Source organism: Lepidochelys olivacea, assembly GCF_965140295.1.
Source record: "Lepidochelys olivacea isolate rLepOli2 genome assembly, chromosome: 11".
Classification (NCBI taxonomy): Eukaryota; Metazoa; Chordata; order Testudines; family Cheloniidae; genus Lepidochelys; species Lepidochelys olivacea.
Genome location: NC_140421.1, coordinates 68,316,185 through 68,343,342, shown reverse-complemented (window position 1 = coordinate 68,343,342; position 27,158 = coordinate 68,316,185). Strand labels below are relative to the sequence as shown.

The following is a 27,158-nucleotide window of genomic DNA, read 5'->3' as shown; positions in this document are numbered from 1 at the left end:
GAGGGACATCACAGACCAGGGCGGTCTAGAGCTTGATTTAAATAATAACAGGCAAGTTTAAGATCATGTGGAGACAAAAGTTCACAATAGTTGACAGACTTTTATCTGGAAAAGTCAAAATGACCATAAAGAACAACTTGGGGCAATAATTTTGTGTTCTGTCACTCCTGGAGAACTTGAAATCCAGTAACCTTCCATCATTAGTCAAAAACCCTGTACAGTACCTGGAGCCATCACCCTTAAAATGTACTGTGACAATTTGGACAATGGGACATGAAAGAAGGAATGTTTCCTCCCAAATTTTAGCCTTGCAATGAACTCTGCCTACTGTATGTGCAACTCAATTAAGCTGCCTGATATAACAAGCTTTGCAGTCATTCCACTGAATTTTTCAAAGCACAGGATAACAGTTCTATTTCTTTGGACAATTAGGAGTAAATTTCCAGACCCGCTTGTTCAGGATGCATGGGAAAGGAATTGATATTGGCTGCTTATGAATCTTCAGGTCAGGTAGGGTAGAGTCAACACATTTCTGCATTAACCTTCCTTCTGCACAGCGCTTCTGCCCTTGGCAACACATAATTAAGACAGGCATGAAAATCATTCTCAATGTATCAAAAGGAAATTATTCTCCAGTTAATGACAGCAACAGTTACCCACACAAGCAAGTTACACTGCTTACAAAAGAAAGCACAGCAAAGGACATGGGGCTCTATCTTAACCAACAATAATGGCCTTTCGAGCTAAATTCATAAGGAATAACTTTTCAAATGAGAATGTGCATTGCACACTGCTCTGCAGATTTAATCATATCCCCAAATCTCTTTCATTTGCCTTTATAGAACAATAACCAGACAAGCAGTAAGACTGAGCCGAAATCTTTTGATCACAACATATCTTTCCACTGAAATAGTTTTCTTTAATGGAAAACAAAAGCTGTAGGGTGGGGGAAAAAATTGTATCACTCTGTTAAGTGAGATTGTCAAACAGAATGATCCATGAGCGTATTTGTGAAACTTATCTTTAATTGACTGTGTGCAGTGGAGTTTTCAGAAATAAAAGCTTGGTCTGAACATGGGTAGCTGGCTTCTTCTGGAAAGTGATGCAAAACCTCCTTTTAGCATATGTCAGAGGGCTTCGGAGGGTGAGGTGACCCATTCGATATCTTTCTATGCTTTTGCAATCAAGGTACCAAGGATTTCACAGAGCCATAGATTCCAAGGTCAGAAGGGACCATTATGATTATCTAACCTGACCTCCTGTAGATTACAGATCATAGAACTTCCTCAAAATTATTCCTAGAGCAGATCTCTTAGAAAAACATCCAGTCTTGATTTAAAAACAGTTAGCGATGGAGAATCCACCTTGACCCTTGGTAAACTGTTTCCATGGTTAATTACATGTTACACCTTTCTCTGCTAGACTGAAGAGCCCACTATTAAATATTTATTCCGCATGTAGGTAGTTATAGACTGAAATCATATCACCCTTGAACCGTTTTGTTAAGCTAAATAGATTGAGCTCCTAGAGTCAGTCACTGTAAGGCATGTTTTCTAATCCTTTTATCATTCTCATGGCCTTTCTCGGAACCCTCCCCAATTTATCAACATCTGTCTTGAATGGTGGGCACCAGAACTGGACACAGGATTCCAGCAGCCATCACTCCAGTGCCAAATACAGAGGTAAAATAAGTTCTCTGCTCATACTTGAGATTCCTCTGTTTATGCATCCAAGGATTACATTAGCCCTTTTGGCCACAATGTTGTACGGGGAGCTCGTGTTCAGCTGATTATCCATCCCAATCCCCAAACATTTTCAGAGTCCCTGGATCCCAGGATACAGTCCCCCAAGATGAGAGGTCAACTATCAAGATGCCAGTAGAAACAATAATGCCAAACAGGAATGCTCATCATGTTTCCTATAATAACAAAGAGGTGACATGGACAGACAGATAACTGGTGAGCCTTGATCTCCCATATTTCTTCCCCACCATCCTCCCTTGCCTCAGAAACCCACCGTCCTTAACAGACCTGGGCTCTTGATCTTAAATGGCTTGGGGGTGAGTATAATAATCATACCTAGCTCTAACAAAGCACTTTTCATCAGTAGATCTCAACGTACTTTGCAAAGGAGGTCAGGATCATTATCCCATTCCACACAGTGGGAAGCTGAAGCATAGGGAGATGAAGTGATTTGCCCAAGGTCAAAAAATGGGTTTTGGTAAAAAGTTTTGCATTTCCAGATTCCATTTCTGGTAACATTTTTCAGTTTTGGGGAAAAAAAATCTACCAAAAATCTACCAAACCATTTTACTGAAAATATTTTGTTTTTAGTTTTGGCGGGGAGGGGGGTTGGTTAGAGGGGGAGGTGTCAAAAGACTAGAACATTTTATTGACGTTGACATTTTTGTGCAAACATTTTCATTTTTGACCAAAAGCCACCAGGAAAACATTTCAGACAACTCTAGAGATGTGTAGGGAGTGGAAGTTACACATTGATAAGAAGACATGGACATGAACAGCAGGGAGTTTGAGAGTATTACTGAACCTATGATCTTACTGAGTATAAGCTGGTGTAACTCACATGTGAAGTGGGCTAGAAGAAAGTGTAAGTTACACCTGCTTAGACTCACCTCTGAATTTATCCCAATGCATGACTAAAGAGAATGTCTCAAGGGGTGAGATGTGGCAAGGATAGACTGAGTGCCACTGTAGATGCTATTTAGGTAAGTACCTAGCAGAAACGAATGGAGACAAATAATACCATAGAAAGGACCTGAATTACAGTTAGCCTAAGGTTAAGGCTCCGTTCCCTTCCATTCTCCAGTGAACGCATACAGCTACAAAGTGGGCTTTACAAAACAAGGATCTGAGTGGCTGATTCTGACTAGATGGTGTAATGACACCCTAAAAATGCCCATAGGCATAACTCACTGAATGAAGTCATAATGACAGTCATGTTACCGCAGTGGTTAAAGATGCTTTGTATCCTGACATAGGTTCCCCGCTTTGTGTGCTGTTGTTATGGTGATATTATGGCACAAGTAGTGCACTGGGTCTCTGTCAATGGAAGATAAATGCTTGCACCAAAAACGCTGACCAGTGGCAAATAATAACTTAAATCATCGAGGGCCCAACCCCGCTTTCACCAAAACCAGTGGGAGTTTTGCTACTGACTTCAATGAGAGCAAGAGCAGCCTATTGACCTTAGACAAATGTTGACCCCTGTCATCTCAATCTAGAGCCAAATGCTGCGCCCCTTACTCATGTAAATAGTCCAACTGACTTCAAGTGGGACTAAGTGTGGGAGCAAGGTAAGCAGGAATTAGCCCTTGGAGAGCTGAAATTCTCACCTTGATTGATCCTCACTAGTTTCAGGACACATCCTTGCTCGGGTGAACAATCCCATTGAGAAGACTCATGTGAGTAAGAATGTCCTTGAGTTGCATTGATGGAAGTTGATAACGAAAGCACACACACAATGAGAAGGAACAAACATCGACCTTTGCCAGGCAAAGTAGTTTCTGGGCTGCGTGTAGGTAATAAAAAAATCTTTATAGAATTTTGCTGTTATCTCTTCTTTAAAGCTAATACAGTACATTCTTACCATTTTTGCAGACAGGACAACACTGTTCTGGTTCATAGACTGGGTTGACACATTCAGGAACTGCGCAGTCTGCTACAAGACAGTGAACTTCATTGCTGGGCTCACAACGACACCATTCACATGGAGAGGGCTAGGAACAAATCTAAAATTAGCCCATTTCCTCCTGCAGCTCAAACATTTGTAACATTTATATGTTGCTATAAGACAAAACATCTGCGTTTAATACGACTTCACTGCATTCATTCATCATGTGTAACACAAATTAGCCTGTAGGACAAAATAGTAAACTCTGAAATATTTTTAAAAGTGCTAAGGAGAATGCTCAGAATTATATATTTTTTAAGGACCATGCTTGTACTTTGTCCATTGTCACACTTACCTCTCTATTATAAAAGGACCCAGAACAGGTCAGCGGGTCTAAAGCAAGTCACCAGTTTGGCTTTTGTTTGAAGGCACATGAATGCATTGCACAGATCGTGTTCCGTTGCTCATCTGTTGTCTTCTTGTGAGTAAGTCTGGTGTTAAGAGTTATAAGAGCAGAATTCTAGTAAACCTCAGCTCCGTGGCTGTTCTTGGGAAGGGGGCAGAAGGACTGCATGATGTTCAAATGCACATTCATGTCATGTGTAAACTCACAGTTGCAAACCAACCTAATGCCCTGAGTGTGTTGCTGCCGGATCAGCTGGCTCAAAAGCTGGAAATTTCAGTGTTGCAGCCTCAGGTTAGAAGAGTGGATACGTTTTTCGGAATCAAGAAGAATTTCTGTTGCTTTTCTTATAGGGCAGGGATTGTATTTTTGTTCTGTGTTTGCACAGTGCCTAGCACAAGAGAGCCCCGATTGGGCCCCCCAAAGCACCACCACAATATAAATAATAAATAATAATAATAATTTAATTTTCTAGCCCCACCCTGAAGAAGATATTTAAGCATATGCCCAAGATGAAGCTCTGAGTAATACCACTGAAGTCAATGAGTCGCTTGGGAACCAACTGAACTGGTTACATTTTAGGACTGCCAGTCTAAAGGGTGTGCCTTGAACATGGTAGAGAGAGTTGTCTTCATCTCACTTGCCTTCCCTTTTAATGGGGAGTGGAAGAAATATTTTAAAAAATAGAAAAGTCACTGTTTCAGGTCTCCAAAACAACACGTGTGTGCATGCAGGTGAGACAGACACACACACATAGAGAAAAGGAGGGCAATTGAAGAATTAGTGCCTGGCAGGCTGGTGTGTGAAATCTCTAGCAATCGAGCATGCCGTGCACCAAGTGTTCGTGTGGGCCATGCTGCTGCACACTTGAAAATCCATCGTGAACTTTGATCTACTGGAGTTTGAAACAGCATAGCACACGAGGGAACTTCCAGTGAGTGGGAGCAGGGGCTACAACCAGCTCGTGTGCCCCACGCTAGAGTGCTGATGTTACAGCCCAGCATGCCACGCACTAATGCTCCATCCAGCTATGCCCTTAGATAGACTGGAGAGAGGGAGTGGGACTAGGGGTGGGGAAGAGAAATAAAAACGACTAAATTAAGCGCATGTGAAAACCAAATCACTAGAAAATCATTTTATTTGATTACCTGTCAGACACTGAACTCGGGCCTCTTCTGAAACAGCTGATCCCCTCACTAGCAGCTAAACTAATGGGTGGAGGGTACTGGTGCAAACTCTTCCTTCCATCACATAAGGCGAAAGCTGTAATAATGCCATTGAATCCAACGGAATTCCTCCAAATTAAATGAGAGCAGAACGCCGATGAAATGTTTCAGATCATGGTGACGTCTCTCACCAATTCGTACAAGACATACAGAACACCCTGAGTTCTGGTCTTGGCAGGTAAAAAGCTTTTCTGTTCACCTCGAAGGGGCTCCATATGTCTTGAATCAAATCATTTGTGCCCAGGGAATTCATTTCCACCCTAAAATGGACTAATTAAAGCATCCCTCGCTTTGTCTGAACGTCTGCAACCTGTAATCCGCATCAACTCTCATTACTAGTGGCTCTGGCAAATTAGATAAAATCAGCACATCCTGAGTTAGGGAAGCAGTCTGTGGAGGTGGAAATCTTCTGTCTAATTATCTGCCCTCATTCCACTCTGCTTTGATTTCTATCTGCAGCACCAGGAAGCTCAATTCCTTTTACCTGCTTTTCTTATTCAAGTCTATTTAATAACAATAAAAACAACACAGAAGAAACCCAAACTACTAGCCCAGGGATCAATAAGAAAATTGCTGTCTTGTTTTTCCCCAATTTAACCAATAGTTATATGGAATAGTCCAGCTCGATCTTCTGCTATATTGAGACCTTCATTAACACATCCTGGAGAATGTCTCCCGGCCACAAAGTTACACTGGTTTCTGTGATGCTGAGCTGCTAGCCCTGCAAGCTATTCTACTGCATATGACTGAGACAGAAGTGCATCAGCAGATGTAGGAGATGCCCCTAAATGACTCTGCACTGAGTAAATGAGACATGACATGTATATCTTTTGCTTCCGTGTTGTTAGCGTTACCTGAAAATGACACTGTAATAAAAGGTGATGTTATTTGACACTGGAAGCAGCTGTTGGGATGGGAGACCTTTACTCAGTTATAAGATGGAAAGAACTCTTCAGCTTTTCAGAGGATGAACATTCTGCAGAAGATAAGAGAATATTCGACGTTGAATTTCTCTACCAGCTTTCTATTTCCCACCACATCAAGTTCAACCTACTCGTTCTTGCCTTCACACCCATGCTTAACCTTGCCCCTTTATACTCATTAGTCTCTTATTGCAGCACCCACACATTCCTTCGCCTCCACCAATGATGCCAAGCTTGCTGACTACAAATGCCTCAATGCTTTCTTCAGCATCTCACCTTATACAGGGAACACCCTTCCGGAGTTGCTCTGCAAAGCCGCTCCCGTCTTCTGTAGGATCTGATCCAAAGCACAGTGAAATCAAGAGGATTCTTTTTTCTGACATGAATGGGCTTTGGCTCAGAGCCTTAAATTCCTCCTAGAGACACACTTCTTCTGGGATGCCTACAGGAAACTAACTGACTGAGGAGTCTGTTATTTATCTCATGAATGAACTGCTCTTCTGTACAGAGAGATGAGTCAAGTGTTGGGAGGAAAGGCACTGAAACTGAAGCTGGGAATTAGTGCAGGAATTGGGATTCATATGAGGCACCTCCAGGTCTTTTTCTGACTTCTCTATCCAGCCCATCTGTTCTTATTTTCCTCCAGGCATCAGCTACTCTTCTACTGACCCTACTGAAGTTCTCTTCCAGATGCTGCTGCTTTGTTTGCTTTTTATTCCTATGCAAATATCATACATGGTGAGCGCTCTCTATAGTGTGCCGTGCAAAACTCGGACAGTTTTCAGCAGCACCAGGGTTGGGATTTAAAGGTGTGTCACTCATGGAGCATGGCACCGTGGTAAACAGTTTGTAAATTTGCAACCGGTGAAATTCAAAGGGGATGTTCTCCTGTCCTTATTGAAAACCAGTGATGGGAATGTTTGCTAACGCCTGACATACAAAAAGAGCATTCAGTCATGACACTTACTTTTAGACAGAGCAAATAGACTAACCAGAATCTTTTAGAGCTGATACTTTACTAAAAACTCTGAGGAGATCAATGAATTCAGATGAGTAAAGGGTTATGTATGGTACAAGATTTTAGGCAAGATTTTTGACACTATCCTTCTGAACAAGAACAATGTCTTATAAGAGGTCTTTAGGAAAGCATTTTTTTAACAAGACTTTTCAAGAACCAACCCGTGTACGTGTGTGTTAGGACTCGTCTCATTAACAATCCAACCAAAAGAAGGACCATGATTCATGTCCATATGTATATAATACATATGCACACGCTTATGGCAATATCACTTTGATAATATTTTTCAACAGAAATTCTGAACAATATGATGGATCAGGGTCAAATTCTCTACCCCTTTTGCAGGATCTCCAATTAACATCCAGGTATACTAAATTAGAACCCCAGTGAGTGATGTCGGTATAGATTTTCATGTTGTCATTTCCATCAAAGCTCAGGGGAGCTGGTGAAATAATGTAGTGCTTTCATTTTCTAGGGCACTGATTCCAACTCTAGCCAAGGCAGTATGGCGCAAATGTGGCCATCATCTGACTATTGTTCAGAGGCCTTTAAGAACTGAGTTGGTAGATCCAAGTCCGGTGCCTTTCTCACCATCAGTACTGACAATGTTTTAGCTCCCCTGTGTGCAGTCTCAGCAAAGAGGCCTTTCACCGAAAAATCATAGTTCAACTATCATCTTCTTCCTAGAAGTGGATCCCTCCAGCACAGTGGTCGGGCTAGAAGATGTAAGTCTCTTGTCTTGGCAAGTGGTGGACATCTACAGCCACTTTTTAGAAAAGAAAATTAAAAATTGGGATAGAGAATACACACAGCGAAATAAGCATTTTATGTGCAAGGGAGGAGATAAGGATAAATCTGACAGATGTTATAAACCATACCAAGAAGACAACAAAGAGAAAGGAGAGATAAGGATTCAAGAGGAAAAAATAATGATCCTTCCCCAAGATGATGATGATGATGATGATATTTATTTATTTTGCGGGAGAATGTGAAAACCTGTTGGGATTCAAATCCCAATATCCCAGTTCAACGCTCTACATTTGGGTGTCGGTTGGGCATGTTTCCCTGATCTAGTCTGGATGCAGCCAAAGATGGTGGCAAACCTATGACAATAACTAATCTCAAAAGACTTTGGACATTTTTGTCTAAACCTCGCCAGAAGCATTTACAAGAGCTTGGCATTGCTCAGTCTGAACCCTAGACTGGCCTAGACCCTGAATTCTAGAGTGAATCTAATCTAGATATCACCATCACCTCTTTGGTCACTGACTAGCTGCCTAAGCTATCTGCCTATTCCCCAAAACTATGTTGAATACTTGTCTTTACCATGTAGGTTTGCTCTTCAATTGTTTATCACTGGGTATTAAAAATTCTTACTAAAGCATGGAGCAAATATCTGTAAAATAAATATTATATAGTGGCCTCCCTTACAAGTTCTTCAGTTGCCTTAGATGAGTAGCTCTGTCTATTTCTCAATCAATTTTAGGTACTTCTAAGCAAACCTAGTTAGAGTGGTAGATAGGCAGTTATCTAAGACCACTGAAGAATTTTCAAGGTGATGAATGATATTTTTTCTTTACCTGTTTGTTTCATCCTTCAGAGAGATTTTCTCTATTCTCCGCCCCCCCCCCCCCCCAGTTAATACTGTCACAATTAACTAGGAGGCTAACTGCAGCTCTGGCCCTGCCTGGTCTCTCTGAGAGCAGCCCCTCTCAAGTCTTGGGCCTCTAGCCATGACCCGTCTGTCATGGTGGAATTATTTGATTCTCCCCGTCTCAGACCAGGCTGTGGGCTGCAGTCCCCTGGGATCAATTGTGGTTACCGCAGCAGGCTTGAGCTGGGTTCAGTACCTGCAGTTCATTTCCCCGAAGGGCAATGACAGTGGTAACTGGTAACCCAACAGCCCTCTTAAAGCCACATATAATTGATTTAGCACAAAAGCATTTCGGAGACAACAGATCTTAAAAAGAATAAAACAGTCTACATGCAGGCCTGCTTCTCCCTAAGGCTTACATTCCCCTGGACATGGAGAAACACCAGCTCTTTTAGAATCAGACTCCTCTCCAGAGCCTTCCTCTTTGTCAACAGGTCCCCAGATAATCCCTAACTATTCACCTCCACCCCTCTCCACCACTCCTTTCCTGAGAAAGGCTTTTTAACTGTTTGTCATTATTTTGATCTCTGGGCTGCCACCCTGACAAAACAAGGCTTGCATCTTCACTGGAGACAAGATACAAGATCCTCAAAGCTAAGTGCTTCTCCCATTGTCCTGTTTCAGAGTAACAGCCGTGTTAGTCTGTATCCGCAAAAAGAAAAGGAGTACTTGTGGCACCTTAGAGACTAACCAATTTATTTGAGCATGAGCTTTCGTGAGCTACAGCTCACTTCATCGGATGCATACCGTGGAAACTGCAGCAGACATTATGTACACACAGAGATCATGAAACAATACCTCCTCCCACCCCACTGTACTGCTGGTAATAGCTTATCTAAAGTGATCATCAAGTTGGGCCATTTCCAGCACAAATCCAGGTTTTCTCACCCTCCAACCCCCGCCACACAAACTCACTCTCCTGCTGGTAATAGCCCATCCAAAGTGACCACTCTCTTCACAATGTGCATGATAATCAAGGTGGGCCATTGTCCTGTAATAGTCCCCTAAGGGTTTGTTTACAGATTGCTAATCTGGATTCATTGTTTTGCTTCCTTGATTGTTTCTCCCACAGCTCCCTATTAAATTAGATCAAAACATTCATAGAGGGAAAGTCTTACAATCCAATATACAATAACTTCCTCTCACTGACCAGGTCACATACAGTGGTCAGAAAAAGAAAAGGAGTACTTGTGGCACCTTAGAGACTAACCAATTTATTTGAGCATAAGCAGCTCAAGGAAGCTTATGCTCAGATAAATTAGTTAGTCTCTAAGGTGCCACAAGTACTCTTTTTCTTTTTGCGAATACAGACTAACACGGCTGCCACTCTGAAAAGTGTTCAGAAAAGCATTACATCTCAGTATTCTCAGATTGTTTCATAGCAGTTCCTTGTCCACCACAAATACTTAGTAGTAAACGATTGTACAGCAGTGCAAACTTTACAAAAGATAGTTCACAAATATTTTCAAGGTGGCTGGTAGGAAGGTTGCATATCAGGTTATTTTTATCATCTAATTCAAGTTATAGTTGTCTTGTAGTTAAACCATCTATGGTTTGTTCCAGCTCTGTTGAAGGCAATGTGAGTCTTTCCACTGACACCAATGGATCTAAGGTCAGGCCCACGATGCATCTTACAGTGAAATACATGCATGCAAGTTCACGGAAAGGGCTGGATAAAAGGAGGAATCTGATTGGTTGATGAAAATTCCACATGGTTTGGAACAAATAGAGAAATGAACACAGCGGGGCCTATTTTGAAGACACACAATTCCCACTGAAGCCAAGATACATCCACACCTTTCACAACTGCAGAGTAAATTCCACTGTTTTTAGGATAACAACTTTAGTCAGGACAAATTACCTGCCCTGCCCTTCTTTATCCATAAAGAGAATGCAGAAATATATGTATGTTTTAAGTCTAGATTGGAAAAAATAAACATATTCTCAATAATGTATCTGAATATTGACAGATATTGAGTTGCTATTTTTTTAATATATTTTTTGCTATATGTATTTTGTAAGGGTTTTTTTTGGGTGGGGGGGGGGAGGGTAAAGGTTGGTTGTCTTCTTCTGAAACATCAAAGATGGCCCTGGCTGGAGATGGGGCACTGGATGGGGTGGGTCAGGGCTCTGAGGTGGCACGGAGCATTCCTTCTGTCATGTGCTTGGCCACAGGTGCTGGAACAATTTTTACAGTGGGGGTGCTGAGAGCCATTGAACTAAACTGTAAACCCAGTGCACAATGCTCAAATAAATTGGTTCGTCTCTCAGGTGCCACAAGCCCTCCGTTTCTGTTTGCGGATACAGACTGACACGGCTGCTCCTCTGAAACCTGTGTACAATGGAAGCCACTTCAATCCAGGTGCTGCGGCAGTACCCCTAGTTCCAGCACCTATGTGCTTGGCTGGCTGGTTCTTGCTCACTTACTCAGGGTCTAACTGATCACCATATGTGGGATCGGGAAGGAGTTTCCCCCCATGTCAGATTGGCAGTGACCTTGGTTCTTTTTGCCTTCCTCTGCAGCATTGGGTGCAGTACGCTTACCAGGATTCCTAGGTGCCGACTCCGTGGGCACCCACCGGCAGTCAGCTCCCCTTCCTCCCCCCAGCGTCCCTGCTGATCAATTCCTTCCCTTCCCTCCCAGTGCCTTCTGCATGCCGTGGAACAGCTGTTCCGCAGCATGCAGGAGGCACTGGTAGGGAGGGGGAGGAATGGGGAAAGGGCATGCTTGGAGAAGGGGGTGGAGGCGAAGTGCGGGGTGGGGCGAGGCAGGGCGGGGGTGGGGTTTGGAGGAAGGGGTGGAGTAGGGGTCGAGCATCCCCCCGGTAGAGAGGAAGTCGGCGCCTAAGCCAGGGTACATCTCCCTTAATCAATTCCCTGCCATTGCAGTGGCCCCAGGCACTCGTGCACCTCAGTGCCTCTTGTTCTCTGCCTTTGGCGAACAATAATTTAGTCTCCTGTGGGATGGCATGCTTGGGTCTCATTTCCATTGTTGGGTTTAGTGTGCGGGTGCTGGGTGGTGTTGGTGGTCTGTGATATACGGAAGGTGTAGTGGGGGGTGTGGTGCCCCACCACCCCGCAGAGGGAAGAACCTCCCAAGACACCAAAGTGGGCAGAACAAGTGGAACCTGCGCCCGCCCCCCCAGAGGTCAAGGCGCAGGACAGGAAGTATAAAAGCCCAAACCCAGAGCTCACTCGGGCTGCAGCCGCCAGAGAGGCCAGATGCCTGTGACCTGGCTCCGGCTTGGAAAACCCTGACAATCCGCGGCTGACCCAAGGACTGGCCGGGCCGGCTAATGCCGACTGGTGCATGGAGGAGCTGCCAAGCCTACCTGTTGCCAGCTACCCCGAGGAGCTGCCAAGCCTACCCGTCGCCAGCTAGCCGGAGGAACCCATAGTGCTGGAACCCTCCGAGGATACCTCCCTGACCCAGGTACCCTACGAGGGGGAGTCCAGAAGTAGCCTGGGGGCAGCCGACCCTAGTCGGGCTGCAGCACAGCCAGAGGCCATGTCAGTGTGTTGCGGCCAGGATCCCCACTGACCCAGCAGTGGGTCTTTAGCCGCTGCTAGGGCCCCGGGCTGGGACGCAATGGAGTGGGAGGGCCTGCATCCCCGCTGTCACCCAACTCGTGGGTGGCCGTCTTCCCCTCTCCCTGGTCGCTCAAAGCCAGGAGCCTGAGGTTTGCTGTTGAACGATTTGCTCAGTCCCTGCCAGAGGGCCTGAGCTTCTGACTGTTTGTTTGCTGGACCCACCCTGACCCAGGGCCCGGGCTTATATTGTATTGCTTGCGGAGCCCTGCCTGAAGGTCTGGGCCATAGACTGGGTATTCCCCAACCCAGCAGAGAGGGTGTAGCGAGGCGGTGTGGTGCCCCACCACCCCACAGAGGGACGAGCTCCAGCGAGGCCCCTTACAGGAGATCAAACTAGATGATCTGGTGGTCCCCTCTGGCAGAAAATTTATGACTCTATAACTCTATGAAATTCCTCTAACATATAGTTTGTGTGATTGTATCAGTTTCTACTGGAGCCTTTTCAGTTTCAATGCCATGGACTGCTTGGGAGAGAGTCAGATCTCAAAATGGATGCAAGCTGTAAATTCTGGACCCAGTTCCCAACGTTACCAAGGTTCGGGGGCACGTGGTTCTTAGGTTTGGACTCATTTTGACTTGGTTTCAAAAGACCTGCTCTCCATCAGGGATGCTGCTGCCACCCTAGCTGTTCCCACGAAGCAGAGGCAAGATGTGGCATGTCACCAAAGCTTTCATGGCTGCCAATAATTCCATTTCCCTGCTCTCTCATTGTCTGCGAGCCACTGGTACCAGCTCTCGTATAGATAATTGCCATCAAACCTCCTCTGTGCAGAATCTACTGATGGAATCATGCTTTATGCAGAGATAGCAGAAGGAAGTACAGAAAAAGGTAAGGTGACGTCTGTCAAATTGTGCACTGATACCTGGAGCGTAGATGTAAATGTTAATGATGCTAAGGACAATGGCAGTTCTGATGGAGATAATTTTTGTAGCTACAGTTTCAGGTGGTGAATTTATAGGGAGGAAGATGAATAAGATCTGAGCCACAACGGCTTCCACATTACAGCTAAGATAGTAGGTTATAAATGGGAAGAGATGAAAATAAAAAGAGACCATCAACACAGGATGGCATTCATCAGAGGTGACTGCAGGAGTTGAAACTGGAATAATTTTCATTGCTATTTAAATTGCCTCTGATCTCAGGCAGAATAGCAGGGGATTGCAAGAAAGCTGAAGGAGTGCCTTCTCCTAAGAAACTTATCAGGTGTTAAACTATTGAGGACAGACAGATTAGCTTGACATCCACCCTAGCCAAGATAGCAGGATCAATCAGAAAGGATGGAATAGTAGGTTATTTATTTATAATTAGAGGTGGCTTAATATTGCAAGATTCTGAGCAGCAACTTATTACAATACATAATTAGCCCCATTGACTTCAATAGGCAGAAGATATTCAGTGTGAATAAGGGTATTAGAATTATCCCATTCATTGCAAACATCCATTTGAATTCTGACTAACTTCAGTTTGGCCATGCTTGTGCCCTTTTTTATTTGTTATTCATAACTGAGGGTTTTTTTGTTCACCTTAATGTTTGGGGAATGGCTGTTCTTCATACAAACACGGCTATTTGCATGTGAGTATTCATTAGTCACTATTCATTACTTGTTGGTTTATTTTCATTTTAAAAGTTTCAAACATCCAATCAGAGCAGCTACAATATTGTGTGACTTACATGGCCATTCACACAACAGGAATCACAAAGGTTCACACCCTCCTCCATAGGCTGAACTGTGTTCAAATAAACTAGCTGGTGAATATTTACACACAGTAAATACAATCATAGAAAAGAGGACTGGTTCCCAAATGAGTCGTCAATAGATAATAGTGCTAAAATGGTTAGATAATTTATTTGCAATGAATAATTAAATAAATATTGACTGACCCTCTGTAGTGTCATGCGTCACAATATTCAGAAGCACTCAATCCACTTTAGAGACTGATGCAAACAGTAGACAGATTTCAGAAACACTGAGCATCCATAAGTCCAAGTCAACAGGGTGCTTAGCATCTCTGAAAACCGGGCAATATATACAAGGGTTATCATGGTAACCACTGAAATGTAGCAACCAGTGAGGAATTATTTATTCAACCGAAAGAACAGGGGAATAAACATACAAGTTCTTTAAAATAAGTAAAACACTCTCTAGAAATGATAGCCCTGACTCTCAAATCCAGCTGAGCTGTACTCAGTTCGGCACCTGACTAGGAAGCAAAGATGACCTGATTCCACCTTTGACACTTCCACATACAGAAGCTCTAAACAAAAGTTAGAGCAGCCTAACGGCTGCTCTAACTTATGTCCAGCTGCCCGCAGTCACAAGGGGCTGTTTTAGCAGCTAGGAAAAGCCATAACACAGAAGCATTTTGGCCACCCCCCCATGGCACTGAGTGCTGTTGTTAAGGAGAGACATAGAGCTTCTTTGGCAGCTCCCAGCCACGCAAGGATTGCCCCTATGGGGGACACGCCTTCCCTTCCCCTAACTATGCCCCTCCTATAAACAGTGGACTGCATCCCCACCACTGAGGATTCTCCATATGCTGCAAGAATTCCAGGCTAGCCGGTAAAGCTTGCTTAATGGCTGGGGGAGCAGCACACAGGGGTTGTACCATCAGAGCTAACCAGGTCCCATATTTGGTGTAACAGGAGGGTCATGTAATGATTGGCTTTGCTAGGTTTGCTGTATTTTCCATGTGTCGGTCCAGCTGACCGATTTCTAAGGCTATGTACACACTACAGCTTACGTTGGTGTAAGTCATGTTGCTCCAGGGTGTGAATAAGCCACCCCCCGTGACGTAAGTTACACCCACCTAAGCGCCGGTGTAGACACTGCTGTCGGTGGGGGAGCTTCTCCTGCCACCGCAGCTGCCGTCGCTCCCGGGAGCTGGAGTAATTAAGTGGACGGGAGAACTCTCTCCCACCAGCTTAGAACATCTGCATGAGCAGCGCTCCGGCGTTAACAGCTGCAGCTGCGCCATTGTAAGCTCTGTAGTGTAGACATAGCCTAAGACTCCTGGAACTGGTTTTTGGTCTGGGTCGTCATCCTTCAATTAGCGGATAAAAGGGAACCAAATTTCGTGAGAGGATCCAACCTTGGCCTCTCCCAAAAGCCTGCATATCCAGAGTCCGTTATTTCATTGACGGAAGCTATTCAACATGACTCCGCACTTCTCTTCTAAGAGCAAAACTTTATGTAGACACGTGTCTACATCATTTTATTCCTGACAACAGCTGTACTTACAGAGCCCTATGGCTGGAGGGACTAGCGGTTTGTATTACTTGGGTTTGTAATTAGTATGCTTCTATTCCGATAGCTTTTTTCGTTTTGGACCCGCCCACCGCACGTGGAGTAAGTCTCCTTTCTAAAGGTTACCGCTGGGACTAACACAGGGATCAGGATATGGCTGGACCGTGTGAAGTACCGTCGGTTTAGGACACCAAGAGAATGCATAATTTATCCCATGTATCTGCTTCCCGATCCACATTGCATTCTTCAACACCCTCTATTGTTGCATGTGGTCCTCCTGGTGAAGCATCCTTAGGGGGAGGCTTCTTTGGAAGTCTGGGTGAATCCAAAGCCTGTTTGGAATTTTGATTCTTGTTTCTTGTGTTTTCGCTGGGTCTGATTCTGCTGCTGCCATTGCGTTACCCTGATTAGGGACTAATCATGCAATAAAACACTACTGACTATGGGTAAGAGCGGCAAGAGCAGGCCCTCAATGTTGCTAGGCTAAAGAGACTATATCAGGGACTTGACAGTAGCATAACACCAATATGCTGGTTGGTGGGGAGGGTCACAATTCCACCCTCAGCCCCCCCTTATAAGGTAGCAATCTGCTGTCAAAAGCCCAGGAGACCTCAGGTCTGCACTTCCCCAGACTTACTACACTGGGGTCAGATCCTCAGCGAGTGTAAATCAATGTAACTGCATTGCAATCAGAGCCGCTGATTTACACCAGCTGAGGATCTGAATTTATGGCTGATTCCTATGCAGGGCCACAAAAGGGAGATAATCCTTGTTCCTTCAAGCTCCCTCCCGTGAGCCCTTGCATGGGAACTGTCCAGAACGCAGCCCTTCAGCTGAGTTGAAGCAAGTGTTTGGAGTCAAGCATGTTGCAAGGCCTCCTGTCCCTGTATTTTCAGCACTTTGAAAATAACTCAGTGGGGGCGGAGATGGCAGTGGAAATTCTGTGGGCTCACTGTGGTGTGGGTGCAGTGCTTTGAGATTGTGCGGAGAACAGCATCTCCACTGGATCTTTCGCTCTTCTTCTAGGCTTAGCCCTGCTGCCTCTTGAGGAATGCCAACCACACACACATTCCTTCCCCCCCGACCCCCCGATTCTCCTGCTGGTAATAGCTCACCTTTCCTGATTACTCTTGTTATGGTCTGTATGGTAACACCCTTTGTTTCATGTTCTCTGTGTATATACAATCTCCCCACTGTATTTTCCACTGTATGCATCTGATGAAGTGAGCTGTAGCTCATGAAAGCTTATGCTCAAATAAATTTGTTAGTCTCTAAGGTGCCACAAGTCCTCCTTTTCTTTTTACACATTCCTGTGGTGTGAATGGCTCTCTGGGTCTTCTGGTTCACAGTGGCAAAACAAAACTCCTCCTCTTGGTTTCATTTTTTTCTTGGCACCTGCCAAAAGTTTGGTCCAGTCTTATCAGTGACTGGTTTGTCCCTCTCCTCTGAAATTCTAGGGCCAGGAATTCTAGGAATTTGGACCTGAGATTCTTTTGTGCCATTCTGGCTGCACAAAGGGACCATGAAGCTCCCGGATCTGGGCAGCTGAAGATTCCAGTGTTGTGGGGGCAACACTGGTCCCTTTTGGCTTATATGGGTGGGAAAGGTGAACCCAGACAGCTGGTGTACTCCAGTGATCCCTCATGTGGTATAATGGCCCCTTGTGGACTGTTACCAGTGGGACGAATTTAGAGCAGCTCAGCCTAGGGCAGACAGAGTTTTGTCCATTCTTTCTCTGTGGCCCACACTGCCTTGTGTATTGGTTTTAAATAAGTTTGTTGTTGATGGGACTCATTTTTCCTGAATACCGTCCTCTTGTTCACTTACATTCAACTCAGGATTCCCCTGTGATTAAGAATCATGGGATACATTGGTGGCAATAGTTCATTTTGATCCTGGTCAGTGGTGCTGGCTTAGCTTGGCTGTTTCCTCCCCTTTATCTCCAAAGTAAAGGGATGTTGGCTGAGCCAGGGCTGAGGAGAGGCTGGGAGCTGCTGGCTTGCCTTTTCCTTGGTGCTGCTGACAGTGCACCAGCTTGGTGGGGGGATGAATCCGTGTTTACAGCTCTACACACACACACCTTTCAGGGCTTGATCCCAAGCCCACCAAAGTGAACAGAAAGAGTGTTGCTGGAAAGAGCAAGAGACAGCAAGAAAGGGATTAAAACTAGCCCCTGCTGCTGATGGCAGAGAGTGGGCTGGGAAGACTGACCTACTTACCCCCTCTCAATGTCCTGCTCCCTCAGCCCAGGGCACATGGTATGGCTGAACTGCCCTGATGCCACAACTGTGCTTGCCAGCCTGGCGAAAGGGGAGGAGGCAGGTTGGATCCTCCATCTCTCGGGAAAGCCCACTCAGTCTTGCTGCTGCTATGTTACTGGTCGAGGGGGTGAGGGAGGGTGAACTGGGTTCTCCCATCTGCTGATGCTCCATCAGTGGGGTAGATGCTGCTGTTTGGTTCACCACTGCAGTGGGTTGAGGTGTCCTTTCCTGCTGCTGTTCCTGGGAAGGTTGTTTTTCCTCTTCCTTCTATCAGTTTCACTCCCAAAGGTTCTTTCTTTGACTTAATGTTGGTTTTCTGTCAGATTGGTCGGTGAATTTTGAAGCAGAGGGAGTGGGGTGCATGAAAACTCCCTCAGGCAATCCCTGTCCCAGCTCAGCATCACGTGGTCTCCATAGGGGCAGCTCGGACTTAACACCAGATTTTAACCAGCATAACTTCATTGGGCTAACTGAAATCAACGCAGATGTGCCAGATTACACCAGCAGAGAATCTGGCTCCCAGGCTACAGTGGAATTCATTCCTGTTTACACTGGTGAGAGTAAGAGAAGAAAACAGGCCTAGGGTCTTTTAAATGGAAGCAAGTGTTCTTGGAATGACGTAGTGAGAAGGACCCCACCAAGGTTCCAGGTTGAGATTTCTCCTATTTAACTTGCTAGTAAGCAGTTTGGATGAAGGACTAAGTAGCAGGAGATGCAGATGACATGAAGGCAGGAGAGGCTGATGACACTAAAAAGGATGGCAGTGTTGTACAAGAGTATTTAAACAGCGCAGGGCAATGGGTAAAAGACTGGCATGATGGAACTCAGTGTCAGACTATGTAAAATCGGGCACCCAGAAAGAACCACTGAGATGGCGAATATAAATTCTAAATGTTTCCTTAATCAAGAAAACACAGGAGGAAAAGGACCCAGGGCAAGAGTAATAACCAGAAATTCAGGGCACAGGACCAGATTATTACACCAGTGTAAATCCAGAATAACTCCATTGACGTCCTGATTTACAGCAGTGTAACTGAGATCAGAATTTGACACTCATTGTTAGTCGCTGTCAAAAAAAAAGAACAAAACCAAAACCAAACAGAGTTTTAGGATGGATAAGTAGGGGATTTAATTCCAAACCACAGAAGACAATGGTCCCTCTGTACAGGGTATCTTTTAGGCCAAAATAATATGGGTCCAATCCTGCAAGGTGTTCAGTGCCCTCAGCTGTTACTGATTTCAAAGGAGCTGCAGGATCCATCCCTGTGTTGTAATAGGCAGGAACACTCAAGTTAGGGAAGCAAAGAGTTAGCGGTTTGTGCTCAGGACTAGGACCAAGGAGCCCCGACACTGACTGACTCTGTGGCCTTGTGCAAGTCACTTAACCTCTATCTCTTAATGTCTCCTTTGTTAAAATGCTGGTTAATGCTGCCGACAAGACCGGGTGGGAGGTAGAGAGGATCAGTTCGTTAGTGTTTGTACACTTTATATAAAATGCCAACGAATACATTTCGGAAAAGGTAGAGAGGAGGGTGGTGAGGCTCAATTTTATACTGGAATAAAATTCTCATGGGGAAAGTCTCCTTGATTTTAACATAGATTAGTTCAGGAATAGGTAACTACCTATGTTCCCTGTAAGATGCACGGCCACACAGCAGCCTATTAAGTGCTGTGCAGGCATTCAGGGAACCCGCCCGGCCACGACCTGCCAGGGAAGGGGTGCTCCTCCCCTGCCCAGACCTGCTGAGTCTGGGGGAAGGGGAGGGGGAGGGATGCCTATTCCACGGCCCCAACCCAGCCTGGACCTACCATGGCTGGGACGTACCATGGCCGGGGTGCCCTTCCCCCAGCCCCAACCCAGCCCTGGACTTGTCGCTGCAGAGAGAGGCACCTCTCCCCCCAACCCCGCCCAGGTGCTACTGCAGGGAGAGAGAGAGCTGGGGGGAAGGGGGAATCCTCTCTCCCCACCGTAGCCCCTGGGCAGCCTGCACCTCAAACCCCTCATCCGCCCGCTGGAGCCCTCACCCCCAACCCCAACCCTCTGCCCCAATCCTGAGCCTCTCATCCCTGGCCCACCCCAGAACCCGCACCCCCAGCTGGAGCCCTCATACCCTTGCACCCCATCCCTCCATCCCAGCCCTGAGTCCCCTCCCACACGCCAAACCCCTTGGCCCCACCCCCACCATATGCATTTTGTTATATGCACCAATAAGGAGGTGACGTGTGACACTTCACCTCCCTATTGGTGTACATAACAAAATTCATTCCGCACATGGGTGGGAAAAATTAGAGGGAACACTGGTAACTACTCCCTGTGCTCATTCAAATCCCTCCTGAAAACTCAGTCCAGCCAACTCACCTATGGGCAGCGAGGGGAAGGGGCGGGGAAAAAGCAATGCAGCCATGGAGGAGGAGGGCATATGCCTCCCCGCCCCCGCATAATTAGTGAGGTTTCCCCCTCTGTTAGTGATCCTCACTTTTTGGGTCATGGTGAATTTAGGATCGGGGCCCCATTGCAGTAGGTACTGTACCAACCCAGACTAAAAGTCAGCCCATATCCAAAGATTTTACAATCTAAACAACATTCATCACCTTAGTAAGGCACCATCTCTCTGCTCTGCGAAGGGCTGTCAGGGAGGAAAGCTCCATGAGGATCCTCTAGCATAGTTTCTCTCCGATCATTCTGACTGTGAGGATGCAGAGGGCAGGCTGGAGTCTCCCCAGCCTCCCTGCAGACACCCAAGGTGAAGGGGGCACAGTGCCATGAAGGCAGGAGAGCCACATGAAGTTCTTGGGGGCAATCTGGCTCAGCGATAACAGTAATTAATAACAGGTTGGGAGGGGAGGGAGGCATCTAATTCCAACTGCTATTGTTTGAAATCCCTTAGGGAGTCACATAAGGATGTCAGAGAAAGTCTTTTCTGCCCCCAGGGGATGATATTACCTCTGATCATGACTGGAAGGCAAGGAAAGGTCTTTTTCTCTGAAAGGATTTTGGAATTCTTTGCCTGTGTTTAAGAATTGGACTGGTATTTACCGAACATCCAGAGATAGCCCTGGATTAAATTACTGTTAGCAAGATTCCCCTGCTAAAATAGAGGACAGAGATCCTGGCTGTGTGGTTCTTGCCTTCATTATAATCCTATGCAGCTGTTTTGGGGCCCAATTCTCCTCTCACTCGCATGGGTTTTACACTGGCGTAACTCCCTAGGCTCCAACAGAGTTATCCCTGACTTATGAAATCAGAATCACAGTTTAACATGGTCTCTATTTTAACCAACCATACTGAAAGCTGTCATTGAATGATTTATTCAATTTTTGGTTTAAAAACAATCACTAGGCTAATTATCTACTCGGGCATTACTTTTTAATTAATGTAATTCTGTGTAAAGCACTTGCAGCTATCAACACTCCATCAACCCACACGCCTACGCTTTTCAGAGCACTCTATTACAGTACCGAAAACCTTCCATGAATTCTTGCACTACTTTTTCATCTCCTTCCGTAGGAGCTGTGCTCACAGGCTGATGGCAGGATCGGTCCCGATGACATACAGTATGTAAAGCTGTATATTTACAACTCTCTTCATGAATCATGAGATTTCAGCCATATGGTCAAAGGAACTGAAATGTTTTGATAAGACTCATGAAAAAAATGATTAAAAATAAAGAGCCAGATCTAGGCACAGAAGGGGAACCCCCGCTCCTGGAGAGGGGATCAGCTCTTTGTGCCATGGACTCCCCCACCTCTAGGCCTTCATGGAAGGCACTTAGTGAGGGAGAGGGTTGGGGTTGGGGGTGAGGGCTCCGGCGGGGGGTGCGGGCTCTGGGGTAGGGCTGAGGGGACACATGGACGATACCCCATATGATCCTGCCCTTAATCAGGAATGATAATACAGCCTGTGGCTAGGTTAGCTTTTCCATGTAGCCTTCCCTCTGGAGTGCCTGGGAACAGCTGCATGCTAGGTGTTCTTCCCTGGATCTATCCCTAGCAGCGTGGTTCCTGTGGAGATGAGGGTGTTGCTAGGGCCAGAGCCAGTGCAGGCATAACGCCGACAGACCCTGGTCATCAGCGGGCGGGATCGAACCGGGGACTTCTAGAGGTTAGTGCATGAGCCTCTACCGCATGAGCTAAAAGCCAACTGGCTGTTAGTTAAGGCTGTAGAGCAGACTCATTTTATCTCTCTAAGTCGGGGTGGGCAAACTATGGCCCACGGGACCATCCTGCTCGGCCCCTGAGCTCCCAGCCGGGGATGCTAGCTCCCGGCCCCTCCCCTGCTGTCCCCCCTCCCCTGCTGTCCCCCCTCCCCTGCAGCGCTCTGGCCCACTGCTCCTGTCGGGCAGCATGGTAGCATGGCTGGCTCCGGCATGGTAAGGGGGCGGGGAGCGGGGGGGTTGGATAAGGGGCAGGGGGTCCCCGGGGCAGTCAGGGGACAGGGAGCATGGGGCGGTTGGATGGGGCAGAGGTTCGGGGGGGGCTGTCAGGGGACGGGGCGCAGGGGGAGTTGGATGGGGTAGGGTCCCTGGGGGCAGTTAGGGGCAGGGTTGTGGATAGGGGTCATGTCAGTCAGGGGATAGGGAGTGAGGGAGGGCATTGGATAGGGGGTGGAATCCTGGGGGGTGGTTAGGGGTAGGGGCCTTGGGAGGGGGCTGTCAGGGGTCAAGGAGCAGGGGGGTTGGATGGGTCGGGGGTTCTGAGGGGGGCGGGAAGTGGGAGGGGATGGATAGGGGGCGGGGGCCAGGCTGTTTGGGGAGGCATAGCCTTCCCTACCCAGCCCTCCATACAGTTGCGCAACACCGATGTGGCCTCGGGCCAAAAAGTTTGCACACCCCTGCTCTAAGTGGTCTCGGTGCCACCAGATGGGACAGAACACCACACCCAGAAGGTGTGTGGGTTACATAGTGGCACAAGTCTTCTCTGAGCAGATACCTTGTCTTCCAGCAGGTTTGGAAGGAGACCCAGTGGCTTATTTAATGGAGCAGATGTCTCGAGTTGGGCACCCACAAGTCGAGGCATACAAAATGAATGAACACTTCTGAAAATGCAGCTTTTAGTGATACTAGTGATGGCCACATGTTCATTCCTGGGTCTTATTTAGTGGGGAAAAACCCAAACACATGGGCATAAGGTTACAGACCAAATCCTCCTCTGTTCTGCTGCAAGGAGGAAGGATGGGCTTTTGGTTAAGGCACTAGACTGGGACTCACGGGATATGGGTTTGATTCCTAGTGCTGCCACAGACCGTCTCTGTGACCTTGGGCAAGTCAGCTGGGGAGATTTACATAGACCAGGTAGGCCCAACTCCCATTTAAAACCCATGGGACTTGGCCACCTAACTCCCATCTACACCTTTAAAAACTTCCCCCCATGGGTATCTGCACCTCAGCTCCCCATCTGTTAATAGGGATGATGTTTCCTTTTTCAGTCATATCTATTTATATGTTGAGCTCTTTGGGGCAGGAGCTGTCTTTTACTATGTGTATATACAGTGCCTGGCACAACGGGGGCCTGAACTCAGCAGGGGCCTCTAGATGCTACTGTAATACAAATAAATAACAACAACATGAAGTGACTGGAATTATTCCAGATTTACACCCATCTAACTGAGAGCAGCATACACCCCATTTACTATTAGACTTGGTAACAGAAACATCAAATTATATTACAATACTGTACTCGCGTATAATGTAATAGACATTATTATATATACACCGTCAGTACCTAAAAACACAGCACACTTTTAAAGTAGGTATTGTTATAGTTCAGAATATGTCATGCCATTTTACTTTATTATGTATTTTTTGTATAAACTATGACAGAAATACAGTAAGTCAGTAATTTCAGATACCTTTGCACAGACACTGTCACTGTAATTTTGCCAGGAGGGAGACAATAAATCATACCTTTCCATTTGTCTGACATTCTGTTTCCTCTATCTGATTTCAGTGGCTGTGTGCTATCTTGCAAGCTAGCATTGTTCATGGCTCCTTTTATTAAAGGATAGGCACGTTATTGAAATGTCTTTTGTACTATGATTTTCTAGCAGCACGTGAAATTGCTGAACATATAAGAAAAAGGTCTCATTTGTTCAAGCTGTAATGCAAAATCACTGCTGAATGCGTCTAAGAAGGAAAAAAATTATTAAGATTGAGGCCCTGTGCTGACCTTGTTAGTAATCAGTTTCTTGTAATTTACAAACAGGTATCTGAAAATTACTAGTGACTTGAATCACTGGTCAGCACACTGCCAAAAGGTTTTAATAACCTTTGCTCTTGCTATTATTAGCCTCCTTTGATCTGAGTGCTTGCCAGGGTTCAACATGAAACTGACACTGAATGTTCACACTATGAAAGGAGGAGGCAAACTCTGTATGGAAAATTCGTTACCAGACTAATGAAGCTTCTCGGATTTAAGATGTCATATTTCTGTTCTCTTGTGCCACTTTAAAATATAGAATGCTCGTCAAAGCGGCAACTGGACTATTAGATTTACTTGGGAAAGGCGGAGTTTGAGGAGGAATGATCATCGGTTTTCAAATTAAACATGCCGCAAATATTTTCCTCTCTCATCCACACTGCACATCTCTATCACATAGCCTGCACGTGAAATGAGTGCAGAAATCCCTTTGAAATCAATGGGAATTTTGTGCAGTGAAGGAGCTTGGAATGTGCAATAGAAATCCCCACGGCAGTTAATAGATCTGAGAAGTCTGACCTAAGAATTTTAAATATAATGCAGACATTGATTAAACAAACTATAGTTCGAGTGACAGACAGTTTGTATATCAGTTTTGGGATTCATCTTGGTATAACAATATCATACAATTGGTAACAGTCTGCTAAGGTTCCAAAATGTGCATTTAATTAACATTTAATAAGGCTGTACTTATTGTAGTTGCTAATGGTTAGAGAAGGGATCTTGGTGTCACTACATCTGGATTCTGTTTTTGGCAGTCACTGTAGGAAAAAAATCACTTAACTCTCTGCGCCTCATTTTACCCCAAGATAAAATGAACATTATTAATTATTATTAGTATTACCATCATCATCAGAGTGCACAGAACATAATTATAGACCAGGACCCTGTGGTGTTAGGCACTGTACAAACACAGAACAAAAAGACATTAATACTTGTCAAGTCCCCAGGGGTGTCATGAGGATACCTGAATAACGTATGCTGTGCGTTGATAAAAGGTACTACCTAGCTTCCAAAATATTATGAGTACATTTGCATTAACAAAACATTTTTAAAGAGAAGTAACAATGGAACAGACGTTAGTATTCCCAAGTAAATGTTCCCCAAATAAATTAATAATTAATGTTTTACAAAGCCATACTTAATACAGTTATTACTACTTAGTATTTGGATTACCACCCAAAAGGTCCCAATCAGGATTGCAACTCCACTGGACAAGGGACTGCACCAGAAGACATGAACTCTGGCCTGCTGTGTTAAACCCAAGCCAACAGAGCACAGCGGTATATCCATGCATAGTCAACTAGAGGATCAGGGCCAAATTTCAGACATGATACAAGTGAATTTAAGAAGAGATGGGGGAAGTTGAGGTGGGAGGATGAGGCTGACAGTAAAACAGCATGTGTGAAATCCTGGTTCCATTAACATTAGTGGGAATTTGGCCATTAATTTCAGTGATGCCAGGATTCCACATCCTGTGTTAATTCAGTCATGTGCATATCCTGATGGTATGGAAGATCCCACAGTGGTAATGGATTATTTTCACTCTCTTTTTTTCACCCCTTGGTCATGCTTAGTCTAGATAATACTTAGTCCTGCTTTGAGTGCAAGGGACTGGACTAGATGACCTCTCGAGGTCCCTTCCAGTGCTACAATCCTATGATTCTAGGCCCAGTACAAATTATGAATGTTTACTGGCTACTTAGGGATTCTTTTGGGGGATGGGTGTGAGACAATGAGACGAAAGGAAGTGGTGAGGGATATGAGAGTGGGTGAAGTTACATGGGAGTGGCAGAGAACACAGGAGAGGAACAAGGAGATAAGAAATGCTGGGCTGGGGACAGGTATCAGAAGAAGAAGGATAGATAAGGATCTGGAGGATGAGCGGAGGTGGTATGGCAAGGCAGGGAAAGGGTATCAGTAAGAACATGTTAAACAAAGCAGATAGATGTAAGAGTCAGTCAGTAGCTGGTAGAGCCTGAGATCCTGTGGTTGGTGGAGATTGGCTGAGTTGGAACATGAGACTGGGGTAGCTCATCCTGCAGCACACAAGGAGTGTCTGTACTGAGGAGTGGGGAGAGCTGCCCCAAACTCCTGGAGTTCTGGTCCATATGAGTCTGGAGAAGCGAGGCACTGTGCTGGGTAGGCAGGCTTGCCAACCCTCTGAGCAGCTCCTAGGTTCAGAGCATTGGTGGTGAGCTGGTGCCGTAGGAGACATGAATACAAGGTGGGAAGGCCCTGCCATTGGAGCTGTGTGAGTAATATCTGTGTGGGAAGGAGGGGGATCACATAGCAGGACAGTAGGTCTCTGGGCCCCAGTGTCCCTGGAGCAGATCCTCCATTGATATGGAAGTGGAAGGAAGGAAGCAAGACCTACTCACTTCTCTTCCTCATGGTTGCCTTGCCTTAGTACTAACTGATTATTGCACCATATTGGCTGACAGTATAGAGTGGATGGATCATTTATCCCCCAGCAATGAATGCTCCTAAACAGTATTTTTACGTGTTGATATATACACATAGAGAGGAGCACTCTGATGATCAGTCTGTGTCTTCCTATCCTGAGTGGTGAAAGAATCATGGGATGCACAGAAGCTGTTATGGACACACAATGGATTCATCAAAGTAAAAACTTAATAATTTCAAGGATGCTCCTACCTATGGCTATAAATGTATCATAGTCATGCTATAAAAAAGTATTTTAAATAGGGGGGGAGTTATGACTCCTTTTATTCCGTAAATTATGTATTAGAATAAAAAATCACCAAGCACACAGAAAAGCTGCAGTCTGATCTTCTCATGACTCCTTCATATTTGCCTAATTAACACTAAGAGTCATCTGACACATTGTCTCATTAAATCTACAAAAGTGTGTATGTGGAAATGCTAATTTAAAACACTAAGTGCATTTATGACAACCTGAGGCTGTTTCCTTGTTGTCGTTGGGTTCCCCCCTGCATCCCATCCAGTGAGAAACGGGAGAGCTCCTGATCTGTTAGAAGAGTTTTCTA

The 27,158-nt window shown here is 45.5% G+C and overlaps 1 protein-coding gene across 5 annotated transcripts in view; it reads right to left on the bottom strand.

Moving 5' to 3' along the window:
• VWC2L (von Willebrand factor C domain containing 2 like) overlaps nt 1-27,158 on the bottom strand; it is a 124,032-nt gene that overhangs the window by 87,996 nt on the left and 8,878 nt on the right. For all 5 annotated transcript variants that reach the window (XR_014713540.1, XM_084642946.1, XM_084642945.1 and 2 more), the window contains exon 3: nt 3,607-3,736. Coding sequence is in view for 4 of the 5 variants with exons in the window: in XM_084642946.1 (XP_084499072.1) it covers nt 3,607-3,736 (130 nt within the window). In the remaining variant the exon portion in view is untranslated. The remainder of the gene's footprint in view (nt 1-3,606; nt 3,737-27,158) is intronic.